This window comes from Haliotis asinina, chromosome 8 (assembly GCF_037392515.1).
Source record: "Haliotis asinina isolate JCU_RB_2024 chromosome 8, JCU_Hal_asi_v2, whole genome shotgun sequence".
In the NCBI taxonomy this organism is placed as follows: Eukaryota; Metazoa; Mollusca; class Gastropoda; order Lepetellida; family Haliotidae; genus Haliotis; species Haliotis asinina.
This window is the reverse complement of record NC_090287.1, coordinates 43,862,462-43,880,453: the sequence shown is the minus strand read 5'-3', so window position 1 is coordinate 43,880,453 and position 17,992 is coordinate 43,862,462. Positions and strand designations below refer to the sequence as shown.

Genomic DNA, 17,992 nt, shown 5'->3' with positions numbered 1-17,992 from the left:
GCGTCGTAAGCAGTTCCCTTACCGAGGATGTTAGAACGCGTCATCGACTGCGCACCCAACAGCGCCCACACGTACGTTCGAATTGAGTCGTTCAAGCGTATTGTACCAGCACGAGTGAATCCTTTCGATGTTTTTGAGATCATTTTAGTCCAGGCTGTGGCTGCATCAGGACTGGTTTGCTTTATACAGCTGACATGGATCTTTTCATTCGTTGTGGGGCCTGTAAATGTATGCCGGTTTGGGTTGTATGAACCATCTTTAGAACCGGCATAATATTTTCCGGACCTGTAGAAGTACACGAGAACTATACCGAGACCATGGTTCACACCAGGAAGGCGAAAGTCTTTATTCGTTGGAATCTCAAACTCCCCACAAACACGTTCATAAGCGCGTCTATCATAGGGGTTATTCGTCATACTCCACGCTTTATCTTGGGGAAGAGGAGCACTTATTTCCTTCAATATTCGTCTCGTTTGATAATAAATATGAAACAAAATAACCGCCTTACTCAGTTCGTCTATACCGTAGTCTGGTTTCACACCCGACCCTGTCGTCGCACACCACACAGCAAAGTTGAGTTGGTTCTGCCAAAACTGCATTGGGTTTTGATTCCAGTTTACCACCGCCTGCGCGTTATTAACGGACACGACATACTTTTCAAAGATATCAATAAAGGTTGTTTTAAACCCCGTACCATCTGCATTCACCACGATTTTCAAGTGTGCTAAATCCATATTATAATATATAATTTATATATTATAATATGTACATAACACTTCCAGGAATAACGAGCGGTGAGGCCGTTCAGCTGACGCACGCGATCGATAACACGTCAGGTCAACTCGAAGTCGCACTCTGCGATATCACCTACCTACCGCAATGGACTAACATTAATATCAGCAACAATAAGCTGTTCGTCAGTGGAACTCGCAGCCAGATAACTGACGGCTACTACAGCGTGTGCTCTCTAAACGACGAGGTCTTCAAACCCCTGGGAGCCGAACTCAAGATGAACGACTCAAACGGTACAGTGGTGTTAATCAACAATGGAATAAACCCTTTGAGGCTCGGCCGACCATTAGCAAGGATACTCGGTATGTCTCCTGACGAGATAAAACCAACAACAACCGTCACAGGCACGAAGTTACCCGACCTAGTACCGTACCGAGAGCTATACATTCATCTCGGTCAGGTGAGCACAACGTATAACATTCAAGGAGGCCACCCTTCCACTATACTGAGAGCAGTGCCGGTGAAAACTGAGAAATTCAACGACGGTAGAACCGAGTCATTTTCACCACGGCAGTATAAGAGATTAACCCAGGGCAACATACCTGAGCTGACAATATCGGTGTTAGATATAAATCATAATCCTGTAAATATAGGATACCTCAGCTTAACGCTTCACGTAACATGACCAGCGCACAAGGGCCCGGAGTGAAAAAATGCGTCAATATCGGGATCTCCGACCTCGGAGACACGCGTGGTTTCGACGCTCCCGGAGTAGATGGTAAATCGTATGCCTTGCAACTGAAAAACAACATTTACAAACGCGTTGAAATCCCCTCCGGTGGAACCCTAAGTGATATGATAGATACCACAAGAGCAACAGTAAACACTAAGTACTCCCTTGTCAACACCGGTGATAATAGTTGGGTAATATACCCATCGTTCGGAGGTAAACTGTTCGACTTAGACGATGTTGAGAGCACTACCGTCGCCAAAAACAAACCATATATGCTCGTCTTCACCGAAGATGACAAGTGGGTGTTGTTACCCGATAACAAATGGTTTCTCAATATTAAACTCGTCTCCCCTTACGTGTTCACGGATAACAAAGACAACCACCTAAACAAAGTCGTGAACAATGGAACCCTGCTCGTGGCTTACGTCCCAACTCAGAGACGTAGTATAGTCGTCAGCCCAGTCAACACTATAGCAGCCCACATGCTATCGAGTAAACCGGCCATGCAAAACGTGAAATTGCAGTTGGTGTCTGAATTCGAAGGCGTGGTCAAGATACTAGAGGATCTACCGGCAAACTCAACATTGTTCATCAAAGTCTACCTAGGGGAACCATCGGGGAATGATGTCGAGATCGTGAAGGGGATCAAACTCGGGTGGGTGAAACGACACCAGTTTCAAGTTTGCAATGTTTACGTGCGGGTGGGTGTCGACTCCAAGACCAGTCTGCAGGGGGTCAACGTGATCGTGGAAAACAAGATATCATTAATCAATATATTCCTGCCTGACAACATACACTTCATGGGTATTAAGTTAACCCCTGAATTATTATCAGAAAACCAGTTGGAAATTATATCGTAATAGTATAATAATGACCAGTCATCATCCCAACACTACGCTTAACGACCTGGGAGATACAGAGGGATTCGATCAGCCTGGTGAGGAAGATGAATTATACGTCCTACACTTCAAAGACAACGTGTACAGACTGGTGCTGTTATCAGATTTAAAAGAGCCCAAATGGCTGATCAACTTAACACTCGCCTCACCTTATATCACAATAGATACATATACAAAATATGTCACTAAGATTAGGAACAACGGTATCTGGACCGGGGATTTCGTTCCGGATAGGGCATTCATAGCAACTTCTGAGACCGAAAAAAATAGGTTAATGCCTGGAGAAGACAATAAATTAGCATTTATAAATTATAATCCTAACGTAGGTCTTAGTATAGACGCCCCTTACACACTCATCATAGAAGTCTTCTTACGGGTTTTAGATAATGAAAACACCTCAAAAGTACACCAAATTTTACCCGGGGTGTCAATACACTGGTTTGATGAACACTTAGATCAATATTGCCGTATTGTTATACAACGGGATACCTACGGGGGTCCTATAAACCGCTTAATAAATCTCAGTGGGGTTTTTATTACAACAGAAAAGTTTATTAGCTTAACACCTATTACCCTGAATACTAGTATACAACTTGTAGACTTCAAATACATTGATAGACTATTAACTGAAACCCAATTAAAATATCTTTTAAAATATATATTATAGGATGGGTCTGTACCCAGTCGTAGAGGAAGTAGCGAAGACATTGGAAACCGTAGATGGGTTCCGCTTGAGGCAGTTATGTGATGTGAAACGCCAATTAGAACAAGACCGTGACACGCGGAAAGCTCTATGTAAGAAGTACAATAGAGCTTTCAATATCGTGGACGGGGCTGACACTACCCTTATGGCAACCAGCATGGGACTAGGGGCGGCAGGCGTTGGGTTGTTAACCACCATCGTGGCCGCACCTATAGTGCTAGGTATTGAAATAACGGCTGGGGTGACAGGGTTGGTAGGGTTGGCTCTTAAGTTAGTATCACGCAGACTTAATCGTAAGGCATTGAAACACGACGAGATCAGGGTTCTGGCCGAATCAAAGCTGAACACAGTGAGTGAGCGAATTTCCACGGCACTCTCTGACAGTAAGATCTCAGAAGAGGAGTTTCGTTCAATCCTATCTGAACTCACAAAATATAACGGAATGAAACAAGATATTCGGTCCAAGTCTCGTAAGTCTGCTATCAGCGAGGATGAGAAAAAAAAGTACATAGAACAGGGGATACAAAAAGCCCAACAAGCCTTTATTACGAACACCAAAGAGATCATAGGCGGTTCACGTTAAACTGTTTCCTCGATATAAACATAACATAGGGGCGATAGCCGTAAGCGAGCCACCGATCCAATATGGTCAGTCAAAACTTACAACATAGATAAAGTGGATATGAAAGCCGACGAACCTAACTTATACTACTTGAGGGATGGGCCGGGTAGGGGATTTGTAAGAGAAGAATTATTGATCGTACCGTACGGCACAGTATTACCTCCTACCAAGGCACAGTAATTACCGCCAACTTTTTTATAGTAGGGGTAATAGTAGCAAGAGCTAATGGTCCAACCAAAGCCTTATTTAGTAAATAAGGCTTTGTAGAGGGGTTTTATGAAAGTGTTTTAAAACCCCCATTCCCTATACTACTCAGCCCCTTTCACACTAATCATAGAAGTCTTCTTTTTCTATTTAGACAATGAAAACACCTCAAGAGCACACCAAATTTTACCCGGGGTGTCAATACACTGGTTTGACGAACACATAGACCAATATTGTCGTATTGTTATACAACAGGATTCCTACGGGGGTCCTATAAACCACTTAATAAGTCTCAGTGGGGTTTTTATTACAACAGAAAGGTATATTAGCCTCTCACCTATTACCCTGACTGATAAGATAGATCTTGTAGACTTCAAATTCATTTATAGACTATTAACTGAAACCCAATTAAAATATCTTTCATAATATATATTATAGGATGGGTCTGTACCCAGTCGTAGAGGAAGTAGCGAAGACGTTGGAAACCGTAGATGGGTTCCGCTTGAGGCAGTTATGTGATGTGAAACGTCAACTAGAACAAGACCGTGACACGCGGAAAGCACTATGTAAGAAGTACAATAGAGCTTTCAATATCGTGGACGGGGCTGACACTACCCTTATGGCAACCAGCATGGGACTAGGGGCGGCAGGCGTTGGGTTGTTAACCACCATCGTGGCTGCACCTATAGTGCTAGGTTTTGAAATAACAGCTGGGATAGCGGGGGTGTTAGGGTTGGCGCTTAAGTTGGTATCACGCAGACTGCATCGTAAGGCATTGAAACACGACGAGATCAGGGTTCTGGCCGAAGCAAAGCTGAACACAGTGAGTGAGCGTATTTCCACGGCACTCTCTGATAGTAAGATCTCAGAAGAGGAGTTTCGTTCAATCCTCTCTGAACTCAAAAAATATAACGGAATGAAACAAGATATTCGATCCAAGTATCGTAAGTCTGCTATCAGCGAGGACGAGAAAAAAAAGTACATAGAACAGGGGATACAAAAAGCCCAGCAAGCCTTTATTATGAACACCAAAGAGATCGTAGGCGGTTCACGTTAAACTGTTTCATCGATATAAACGTGACATAGGCCGCCAAAGTGAGGTATCTATACCAGCCGGGGGAACACGAGGGTGATAGCCGTAAGCGGGCCACCGATCCTATATGGTCAGTCAAAACTTACAACATAGATAAAGTGGATATAAAAGCCGACGAACCTAACTTGTACTACTTGAGGGATGGGCCGGGTAGGGGTTTTGTAAGAGAAGAATTATTGATCGTACCGTACGGCACAGTGTTACCTCCAACCAATACACGGTAATAGGCACGCCAACTTTTTTTGTAGTAGGGGTAATAGTAGCAAGAGCTAATGGCCCAACCAAAGCCTTATTTACTAAATAAGGCTTTGTAGAGACATTTCTTGAAAGTGGTCCAGAACTGTCATTCCCTATACTACTATGCTATATTTTATATGATCTGAGATGTAATTTCACTGCAGAGGAGCCCAAAATGGGTTTTGTCGGCTCCCATGAAAAATAACAAGAAATATCATTGTGCCATAATGACTTATTTACAACTGTCATTTTACATACAAATTACAGCAGTTTTACAACAGGTAGTCATGCTGAAAAACATGTCAGTATCAATCATAATGTTTTAACCTCAAGAAGCCCAATTAGGGTTGCAAAACATTGTTAATTCAATTATTTGCCAACTGTGTCCCCAAAACTCACTCATTATTCACAACATTCTTTGCAAATGTAATCCAAGGGTCAATTTTACAACATGTGAGAATGATAACCAATCATGTTGTACTAAGAATCACAGGGGCCTTTTTTGGGTAAAACTACGTTTGGGGCACAGCTTCATTTTAACTAGTAAGTGTTACAAGTCAGCATTTACAACCAGTTTTAGCAAATATACCGTTAACATCTCAGTCATCATATGTTATTACAATAACCAATCATGTTGCACTAAAAATCACAGGTGTTGACCTGAAAGGGGCCCATTTTGGGTGAAATTTCATTGTCAGCACAGGTTCATATTAACACCATGCAAGTGTTCAAGTCAGTATTCACAAGACTTCACAGAGTAATTGTTCACAACTTATCCACTTTAAAGATATAAACCATCCACTATTACTCTTCATTCACACAATCATCAATCTCAGTTTCTGATTCACTGTCAAGAACTGCAGCATTCAAGAGTGTATAAACCTAAGGCAGATCAAAATATATCAAATATGAATTTTAAAATATTGGGAACAAAGGCAACGAAACCGACTTGAAAAGTTGAATGGTCAGTGTCTTAAGAAAAGATTTACATGATGTTAATTAAAGCTTGTTTCAACAGTGTTGTTACATAGATTACCCAACATTGTAGACTTGATAAACAAACTTTGGAAAAAAGAAAGAAAAGTTACATGGCTTTGAACCTGCATGTCTGATAACAAAAAAATACAAATGACCACTATTGCAACCATTAGGCAACACATTCCTTTGTCTCACAATGTGAATTTAAGCTTATATATTACACTTTACAACTATGTATGACTTGACAATAATAATCAACTGCTAGACCTTGATACAATGTTCTTATTCTAGCTGAAAAAAAATCCTTTTTATACAGTTTAGTGTAGTCTTTTTGGTTAAATGAAATCTAATATGTCATTGGAAACATCAAGGTACATAAGTTCTTGGAAAATAAATAAGTTTATACATGGCAATCCTGTTGAATGGCAGTGTTATTTTGACAGTGACAGGTAACTAAAAGGTGTTTGATACACAGATGATAGAAAAACTATGATCAAATTCTGACATAATAACAAAGATTTTCACCTTTACAGTGCTCATATTTTGAAAATCTTCAGACATCTTCTTACTTTTCTAGCAGAGACTAACAACCACAACCCAATGTCTACCTCTCATAAATCAGCCTTGCGAGTGCCTTATGATATTGAAAATTTTAATAAAGATGTTTGATAGGTGTATTTTAGAGCACAAAACCATTCAAAATATAATGTATCATGGCATAGATGTGTAAATGTCATGGATTGTTTTTAAAGATGTTATTTTATGTCAATGTTTATTTTTTTAGATGTTGTAAGGGGCAATTTCATAAACCAAAAATAATGTACTTTTTTAAAGATTTTGATGTGAGTGTAGCAGTGTTATATATATTCGTAAAACTCGTAAGTTCAATCATAATTCATCATGATCATGATCATTATCAAATCAAACATCATATTTCATAAACATCATTATCTGTTCCATGTTGTCTCAGTCTTTGCCGTTGAATGCCGCCTCTATAACATCTTCACCTTTTCCTTCTGTTTCCTGGAGCCCTGTCAACAGGGATTTCCCTTAATTTCCTCTCTATTCTTAGCCAGGTAACCCATTCTTTGGGATTTTCCCTTTTCTATTTATAGGTCACATCAAAGACTTCCTTTGATGTGCTACCTACTTCCTTATTGGCTATTGTGTCCTCTGACCTCTTACTTCCTTTGGCCACCTGTTTTCCACCTCACTCCACTTGCTGTTGTTGAGCTGGAAACATATTTCCCTTCCTCAGGTATGGCCATTTTTCTATCTGTTTCCATCTGCCTCTATATTTCATAATTCTCTATCAAAAGGTGCAAAATGTCCTTCAAATAATAAAAGTATAATAACAAAAGTATTATTTAATTGATAATCATATTTATTGAGTTAAAAATATTAAATTATAAAATTGGTGTATATTTAAACATGGCTGATGCCATGTGCTCAAAGTTTATTCCATAGTGCAATATCTTTTACCTGGTCTCTGATATCTTAGATAATATATTTAGCATAACTTACTGTGATATTTAAAACTATTTAATATTTGTTAAAAATTATTTACTTGGTTAAAGATTTTATGACTCCACTTGCTGTTGTTGAGCTGGAAACATATTTCCCTTCCTCAGGTTGGCTCAACAACAGCCTCATCCAGCACTGCAATAAATCATATTATCATCATTATCATTGTCTGTCCTCTTGAGTCACAGCCCAGAGCCGAACCATACAAGCATGGCTACATGAGCAAATGCGTGACCCACCACAATGTTTAGGTGTGCATTCTAATTTACTCTCTTCACATGCGGTGAAAAAATTGCGGTGGGTTATGCTTTTCCTCACACTTTTCTATCACTCTGAAAATCAGAAAATGTAGGTTTCTAGAAGATATTGTAAAATATGTTAACTTTGAGGTCTTCAAAGAGGAAAACTAACAACACTAAAACATAAAAATGCAACTGGAGGTAACTTCAACAATTAATATAACTCTTTTTATGTTAAAATTATCATGTTGTAAAATTTTAATAATCATGACATATTGTGGGCCAATAAGGGCCTCTATCATATCTTGTCCTTTGTTGCAAAAATGTTGTATTTTCAAACATATATAACAAGTAGATTTTAGTCCATGAAATTTTACATCAGTTTAGAAGAAGATAATGTGGATACTTTTAGATAACGGAAACGGTGAGCAGGATGGTGACGATGTAGCATGACCCCGACATCGGGTTTCCTGGTTCTCAGACCAATCTTTTTCAACCTGTTCCATACACTTTGACCGGCACCCTGGCTGCTGTGCACTCACCCGTACAAACATGCAACTGTAGTACCCGGATGTATCAATCTTGGACTGCAGTGGTACCTCGAGGTCTTCCTGTACGGGGATGGTCATTTGTTATACCTGCTTGGTTGCAAATATCTGCAAGCCATGATATCTTGCTCAGACTAACATTCAGACTTTTCTTACTCTGATGACTGTTTTATCACAACAGGGAAATAAGGGATTTATAAAAATACGAACTGCCTATGCATTTCTTTTTTGGGATAGTTTACATGGATTTCTAGAGTAAAGGTTTGTTACTCTCACCAAGCATACTTTTACATCCAAGTCTGTAACTGTCCAATGTCTTGTCCTGTGAGTTAACCATGACCCATCACAGGGGGTTAGCCTATGTGCAAAACATATCACCATTTTGATACAGATTTTTAAGGTCAAGTTAAGGGGTTGACTTTTCTAAGGGATTGGTTTATCTAAGGTGATGTATCAACACTTTAATGGAAATAACATGTTTATATGATAGTAATGTTGATCAAATTACTATCATACTATTTCCTCGCTGAAGGTAATGCAAGTATAGAATAATTTGTAAAGTACATGCATATACTAGTGTTGTAGTTACTCCACTCCTGCTTGGTGTGCTCACACAGGTGCACTGATTACAGATCTCACATGCAATAAAATATCTCAAGGTTTGAAATTAGCAGATGGCATTGGTCAGTTGGATGAACTGAGCTGTAAAGTGGGAAGATAATAAATGAACAACAGGATGGACTGAAGTTGAAGTGCTTTCACAAGACTTGGCTGGTGAACTTAAGATTCTGCAGACAGTTGGACTGATGTTCCATCTTATTGATTACTAACTTACGTTCATTTGTGGTGATAGAATAAGTACTTAAAAGGAAATACTAAGTTGAATTTCAGCTATAAAGTAGGTGTATGTTGGTGTGTATGCATGCAGTGTCAGTAGTATTACTGCCTAGTCAATAAGGTTCTGCCTAGTCAGTAGTGTTACTGCCTAGTCAATAAGGTTCTACCTAATTAGTAGTGTTACTGCCTAGGCAATAAGGTTCTGCCTAGTCAGTAGTGTTACTGCCTAGCCAATAAGGTTTTGCCTAGTCAGTAGCATTACTGCCTAGTCAGTAAGGTTTTGCCTATCCAGTAGTGTTACTGCCTAGTCAATAAGGTTTTGCCTAGTCAGTAGCATTACTGCCTAGTCAGTAAGGTTTTGCCTATCCCTGTAGTGTTACTGCCTAGTCAATAAGGTTTTGCCTAGTCAGTAGCATTAATGCCTAGTCAATAAGGTTCTGCCTAGTCAGTAGCGTTACAGACTAAACAACTAGTAAGTTTACTGATTGAATTAAATTTGTATTTTTCCTCTTACACGCATAAGTCTGTAGTGTTACTGACTACAACATTTCCAAAATAATACCCACACACATAAGAAATGCAAATTTTTCATCCAAACACAAAAGAAACTTGGAACCCTAAATTGACATGGGTTTGGGCATACAGTGAAGCCTGAAGGAGTGCACCTGTAATTTTTGTTGCATTTGGTAGGCCCAGGTTAAAACCATCAATAGAAGGAGTCACCAAAATGCACCACACCAATGACTACATGGGTATCATGCACTTCTCACACTTCACATGAAATCCAACATGCACAAATTGTCACCACCAACAGTTAGTATAAGACTGCACAAAAGTTGGGTATATCAGTCCTTGTTCAACAAAGCCATGTGTAACTCAAATTGAATGAAACCAGGCTATTTTTGGAGTGTTAGTCCAAAATGTTGCCCGTCATTTCAATATAAACATAACCATGATTTACCGTCTCTAAACAAGATCAGCACATTTCCCATCAACACCAGTGAGATCCATTCTTGTCAACTCCTTTACCTATTGAAAACTTAATAATATCATCAGTATTGGTAGCCAAAGAAATGTGTTCACTCAGTCTTTTTGTCTATCTGACCCTGTTTGTATTTCTTATATTTAATATTGAAAATTACATATACTACTTATACTACTGTTGTGTTACTTTTGCATGTGAGTATATATACTGTAAAAAAATTATGGGAACACCCTAAAATTTGATTGTCATTTGTAAACTAAACTGTGGTGAGGTCATATAAACTCTAAGGTAAATTTACCTTGAGTGTGCTTATGGGGCAATTTAAAGCACATGTTAGAAGTTGCAGTGAAGCAACTGATTCACTATCTGTTGAGTTTGAGTGAAATGAAACATTGTCAAAAACAGCAAAAAAAGACAAGGGTGTTGAAATACACCAGCACCATGTTTGATTCAAACTCACAAACACAACAGCCCATAGTGCATGTGGAAAACAGACTTCATATGCAGGTTGGTGTGTTTCATTCAACACCCTCGTTTTTGCTGTTTTTGACGATCAGTTGCTTCACTGCAACTTGAAAGGCCTCTGTCTCGTGAAAATATCACAACAGCGACAACCATTGTCTGAAGGGTGTTAAGGTTCTTGCTTTTTCTGATTTTTCTAAATGCACCAGTCATCCCAATTTTTGAAAGAAATCCTTGAGATAATGGGAGTTGTCTGAAGCTTTGACTTCATTTGGGGACAGGAAATTGTTGAGGTATCCATGAATTCTGACCTGCCATGCAGCTATTGGTATTCCTGAGGGTAGGACCCTGATCTCTGATAGTCTCCCGTTGATAGCAAAGTGAGGAGACTTCTGAGAATCAAGCCAGACTGGTATGTAGAGACATGCAAATGAAGGCAGGTGTGGTAGGTTAATGCCCAGCCACTAGGCTGCTAGTCATAACATAGGCAGTTTGGGGATGAAGCATGAATTTTGTTGATAGTCAAAGTTCAAAGGAAGGTTGAAAAAGAGAACCTCCCTCCTAAAAGAGTTCATGCAGAATAGTTTCAAGTTAAGATAAATATATTGCATGACTGAAGCATTGATGAGGTGCTATGGAACGAGTCAGGCAGTAGGAATTGAGATTTAAGTTAGGTAGGATGTAGCGCTATCTTTTGAGGGTGGTTTAGGTGAAACTAAGAGAGTTGGGTTAAGAGAGGTATTAATTAGGTATTGATATTCAAGTGATTGTATTTGTATATTTTGTTAGACTTGGTAAATTGTTTCTGTTGATTTTGTTGAGTTCTATTTTGTTAATAAAGTATGTCTTCATTTGAGAAATTTGTTGGTTTCTATTTGCTCTTATACATCCATGAACTGGGAAACAGGATGGCTTTAATTTAGAACACACAAAACACAACGCAAAGCATCATAGTCATCTGTGTAAAGCCGCTCCCTTTACAATATAAATATATGTGGTAAAGTCATATTTATGTAGTTTATTTATAGGTGTAAATACGGTATCAATCTTTAAACAGCTTGGTTGTGGTTTTATTTGAGCAGATTTTTTATAGTATATATGGTATTTGTCCCTAGCTTGATTGCCCCAAGCTGGACCCTGGCTCTATTGTTTCCTATTGTTCACAATCCACATAGAGCAAGCTATCCTTTGATCCCCGATTGGTTGGTTTAAAGTTGTATGTTTCCTTTTAACTTACATGAGCACATTTTACTCAGTCTATCTTATACAGCTGAATTAGAAGCACTTTGTATGGCATCTCATATTTGACGGACAGCTAATTTCTCTTCCCATTATTGGTCTGGCAACAATTTCTCTGGGTTTCAGGTTAGTAGACGTAATTATAAATATTTATGTAGGATGAAATTTTTGTTAAATATACAGTAATATTCGTTTATAACGAACTCAAAGGGACTGTTTTCAGTTCGTCGTAAGCGAAGTGTGTTCTAAGCGATTCGGGAATGTTCGTGAATATTCGGAAATTACCAAGAATCGTCACCACGCCACTGGTTTTAAGACAAAACCAACGAACATGTAATTGTCATGGATCATTCACTTCATCATCGATCATGTATTTTATTATGCATCTTTAATAAAATCGGTAATTTCGTGCTTCTATGACGTCAGCCAATCATCAACTGACTTGGTGTCAACAGACAAGCTTTCTCCGTGTGTCATGGCTGAATATATCCCTCGTCGCTTCTTAAATCTCTCTAACCACGACTGATTGGCCTTGAAATCTGTATGTCCAAGTCTGCTGTCATGTCAGTCTTGGATTTACCGCCTGCATCTACAGCTTGGATGATTTGGTATTTTGTGTCAAGATCTAGAGCTTTGCGTATCCGTGACAAGCCCTTCCATGCTGACTTGAAAGAAAGACTTCCCAGATCACTATTTATGGCTTGTCAACAAGATTCACAAGATTAAATAAATGATAACATTTCACAGGTAAGTTTATTTTATTATCCCCTTGATCCCTTGTGAGGAAGCCTGTTTGTTTTCACAAGCTAATTGGTGACACGTGAGATGACACGCGAGTGGATTTGGATCAGCTGTTCGTTATAAACACGTCAATTAACGTGTGAAATAGCACAGAGGGCCCATCAATTTGTTCGTTGTAACAGATAATTCGTACTATCAGTGTTCGGTGTATACGGTAGTTCATTCATAACAACATATAGGAAAGCAGTCGGGGCTTCTGAATTTGTTCACTGTAACCGGCAAATCGTTGTAAGCGTGTACGTTATAAGTGAACTTTACTGTAGCTACATTATAAATATCATGCATGTCTAGGTTACATTATTACTGTGTGATGTGAAGATATGAAAGTATTTTATGAATAGTATAAGTCTAACTCAAATAATGTGTGTTTACAGGCATTATTTTCATGTTTATTGTACCATGATTATTATCACAAGTTCACTAGTAACAACTGAACTGTTTTATGAGATTCAGGTGACACACAAGCACATGTGCCTACCTAACAGCCATGTTTATATCTATTGCTGGTAAATGTAATGTGTGTACCACTTGAGATGTAATATAATTTCATAACTGTTTATTGCATATATTTCTGTGAATATCACAGTACATATCACTGTTGGATACATGTATGTTATGTAGGTTTATTGTTTAGAGTTATTACTTAGTGGTGTTATGTTATTTATAGATGGGACATGCAGTGAGAATTGTGTAAGGTAGAATCCACACCATCACCTAGGTACCATATATTTGGTATGTATTTTATTATTTTGATGTGTTTGTATGCCATGTTATTATTGCTAATATGTGTGGAAATCTATGTATTTTCTGTCTGATTATAATTGTAATGCTTTGATACAGCAATGTTTTTGTGAAGTGCATGTGTTTATTATTAACGATGTCTATCTGGAGTTTATGCAGTTCAAGTAATTTGTATTATTATATTGTAATTGTGTAAACCACTGTATTAGTACATGTGTGTTATAATTGTTTTCTTAATTATCATCTTACAGGGTGGAAATCGAAATCCAAAGATTGTTGCAATAAATTGCTGATGCAAGTCACCACTCACACCCCAGCAGGCGTTGGTCATCTTTAACCACCACCCCTTATCCTGCTACATATATATGATGATGCAGGTCCTCAAATCTTATCCAGCCACCACTCCAATTCCACATCCTCACTCCTAACACACTGACCATGTGCTCACATCTCAAGTCAATAGAATTACTTCCCTTGGCCCCTGACTGGAGCTGTGTGTCCCATAATGTAGACCAATTTAGTTTCACACAAAAATTAAAGTTATGACATAATAATTCCAACTCATAATTTTGGCCATAGCATACCAGGGGCTTGTAACTTGAAGCAGTCTGTCCCTAACACATGGTTAACAAACGCTTCAGGAACGACGTTAAAAAATTTAAGTAGTGTACCACAAAGCATGCACTAAACAATACTTACGCGTTTATTAGGCATTCCTTAAATAAGCGTAACTTGAAATATAGACACCTTAAGGCAAGGTTAACGTTAAAGGCAATGGGATTCCCCGTGAATCATGTGGTCTTGTAGCAAGCATTGTGCAATTCAGCATACTACAGGCTTGCTAGCAGTTACGTTTGACCAGAGACCATATAATATATCTATTATATGGTCTCTGGTTTGACACTTTGCACGGTTCCATCTACTTGGATAGTACTTTTAATGAAGTTGAGAAACTGTATGAGTCCACACAGAACACTACCAACAGTTTGTTCTTGACCGTTGCACAATATTGGTAATCTGCATTACTTGCCGCTCTATTCTACATCTTCATTGCTATCTTAGTAGAACTGACAAAGACAAAGCTGACATTGCTACAGTTCTTGAAATTTCCCATCTTAAGTGTCAAAGGGAAAGAAACATCAGGAAGCCTGGTCCAGTGATGAAGAGAGATCAATTCTCGTACAAGAATTTTCTAAACATAAAGACATTTTAGTCAACAAATTTTCTGACACCATTACTGTTCAGAACAAGAGTCATCAGAAGATAGCATATCCCCCCAGCCCCCACAAGTTTGAAAGAACAAATCATCTGACAGATACTCATTGTTATTTTTTAAACTAAGTTTAAATTGTTTCCATGGAATTCATGAAAAGTATAAATGCTATACATCTGTAAGCAGCAAAGTCACAATTTCAAGATCTGTCTCGCATATCTGCCAAGATCTGTGGAAAGATATGAAATGGTTTTCGAGTTCTGCTCTGGAAACTGAGTCCATCCCTCCATTTTGAGACTATAGAAACGGAGAAAATAATAAATTACAAAAACATGAAAATAGCAAAAGGCACCACTTTGGGGTCTGCAACACATATCTAACAAGTAACACTGACAGATATTAAGAAGTTTTTAGTTCTGCTCCAGAAACGAAACTAAGAAATCTCAAAGACCTGTAAATACCAAAAGGCACCATTGCAGCTTCTGATTGGTATATCCACTAAGTTTTGCAGAAAAACATTGAATGTTTTTTTTTCAGTTATGCTCCGGAAACCAAGCACATCCCTTCATTTTGAGACTAAGTCCGAATCATTTCATGGAAACCCAGAAAATAATAAATCACAAAAAACCTGTAAATACCAAAAGGCACCACTCTGGGGTCTGCCACACACATCTACCAAGTTTTGCAGAAAAATATTGAACGGTTTTTGAGTTATGCTCCGGAAATGAAGACCATTCCTCCAATTTGAGACTAAGTCTGAAACATTTCCATGGAACTGAGAAAATAATAAATCACAAAAACCTGTAAATAGCAAAAGGCACCACTTTGGGGTCTGCCACACATATCTACCAAGTTTTGTTGACAAAATATTGAACGGTTTTTGAGTTCTTCTCTGGAAACAAAGTCCACCCCACCATTGGACGTACACCAAAATGTTCCATGGAAAAACAAAAAAAAATAAAAACGCCAAAACTCTGTAAATAGCAAAAGGCACAACTATAGGTTGAGATTATTATATCTATCAAGTTTGGTCTAAAAATATTGAACGGTTTCTGAGTTATACTCCGGAAACAAAATGATTACGGACGGACGGACGAGGCGTCGACTACATCCCCCGCATTACATGCCGGGGGATAATAAAAATGCCAAAACTCTGTAAATAGTAAAAAGCACAGCCATAGGTTGAGATTATTATATCTATCAATTTTCGTCTAAAAATATTGAACAGTTTTGAGCTAGCCTCTGGGAACAAAATGATGACAGACGGACGGAACTGTTCAATTTATCATATCTACCAATTTTAGTCTAAACATACCGAACGGTTTTTGTGTTCTTCTCCAGAAACAAGATGGCATCAACTATATTTGCATTACATGCCGGGGGGATAAACCACACATACAAATGGTACAATAGTAGTGCCATGGTAGAACAATTAAAATGCATCAAGCCAAATTAGAAAACAACTGTACTTGTAGTTTTTGAGTAAAAAGATAAAACACTAGGAAAAGGTTCCTTCCAGAGTATGGAAGGTATCTTTACAGGACCTTCATGGGCTGGTGGCCACAAACGGACTATAACCAACGTCATATCTTGCAAGTTAATTCTAGATAAAGATATCTTTCATGGGTTGGCTGAAGACCACAAGTACTGACAGATACATCTATGCTCAGCTATCTACTAAGGTCATTGGATTCTTTATTGCCCAGGAGATAAAAGCTGTACATGCCAGACTTGTTTCCTTCTGTACCATAGGACCATAAGTAGTTCATCAGTCAGTCCATCATCTCACAACAGTTCACCCTCCTTTAAAAAAACGAGGAGAGCTAGAGAGTTCAACTTCAGTTATAGGGTCAAGGGCCTACGATGTGAAGGACAGACATGGAAATGTGAGGGTCATCCAAAGTTATGTCATCAGAACTGGAAGGAATGTCATTAGAACAGGAAGAGACAACATTAGAACTAAAAGTGACATCATCAGAAGCTGAACTGATGTCATAAAGAATTAAGACACCTGTTTTGAGAAATGGATGTAACTATAAAGGTAGTTTCATTGCAGCAAAACACATATTTCAAAGACTGCCTACCTTGTGTACCCTCTGATAAGTGTGGAAGTGTGATTTAAATTAAACAAATACCATATGTAAGCTTATTACTTGTAAGATGTCAAAAAGCGAATTTTAGCACAGTTAATATCCATGTTTTCAAATAAACAGCATGATGTGTCTACCATAAAGTTCACATTCCTGTGCCTTCATGCTGAATGTCTTGCCCACATGGCCAAAGAGGGATGTAGTATAACACTGCACTTTGCTCAGCATGCTCAGTCAGTGTCAGGATAATTTAACTAAATATCTGGGACACAAAATCCTGCATGAGCAAACAAACATGACACACTGTTTCACTTTACAAATATAGAATTGTGACTATAAGTTGTAATAACCTATATTTGGTTGTATTTACTACCTTTCTGTCTCTCTGAATTGTCTGAGGGTCACCTGATCAGCTGTCTGTGCATTACCATCATCTAATGGAACTGTGCAACTGGATCTGGCAGGACATGTTCTCCAGGCCTGAACAAAGAAGCACACAAGTATTAAATCTTTTTATATCTCCACCCACAATTAATATTATGACAGTAGAATTCCACAGTATCAACAAGAAAAAACAAGAGTCATCAGAAGATGACGTATCCCCCTGGCCCCCATACTTGAAGCACAAATCATCAGATAGTTGCTTGATTTTTTTAAGACTGTCTGAATCATTTCCATGGAAACCAGAAAAAGTAACAAGAGTCATCAGAAGATGACATATCCCCTTGGACCCCACATATTTGAAAGAACAAATCATCTCACAGTTACTTGATGTTTTTCAAGACTAAGTTTGATTCGTTTCCATGGTAAAACATGGAAAAAAATAAATGCAATTATCTATGAATAGCAAAAGGTACCACTTCAAGATCTGTCTCGTATATCTACCAAGACCTACTGAAAGATGTCAAGAAGTTTTCGAGTTGTGTTCCAGAAACAAAGCCCATCCCCTCCTTTTCAGTCTAAATCGTTTCCAAGGAAACTCAGAAAATGATAAACCAAACAAGTCTGTAAATAGCAAAAGGCACCACTTTGGGATCTGCCTCACATATCTGCCATGTTTTGCTCTAAGATATTAAGAAGCTTTCCAGCTGTGCTCTGGAAACAAAGGTCAC

The 17,992-nt window shown here is 38.5% G+C and overlaps 1 protein-coding gene across 1 annotated transcript in view; it reads right to left on the bottom strand.

Moving 5' to 3' along the window:
• Positions 1–17,992, bottom strand: part of LOC137294602 (uncharacterized) — a 165,201-nt gene that overhangs the window by 37,136 nt on the left and 110,073 nt on the right. The window contains exon 4 of the mRNA XM_067825656.1: positions 17,254–17,360. Coding sequence (XP_067681757.1) covers positions 17,254–17,360 — 107 coding nt within the window. The remainder of the gene's footprint in view (positions 1–17,253; positions 17,361–17,992) is intronic.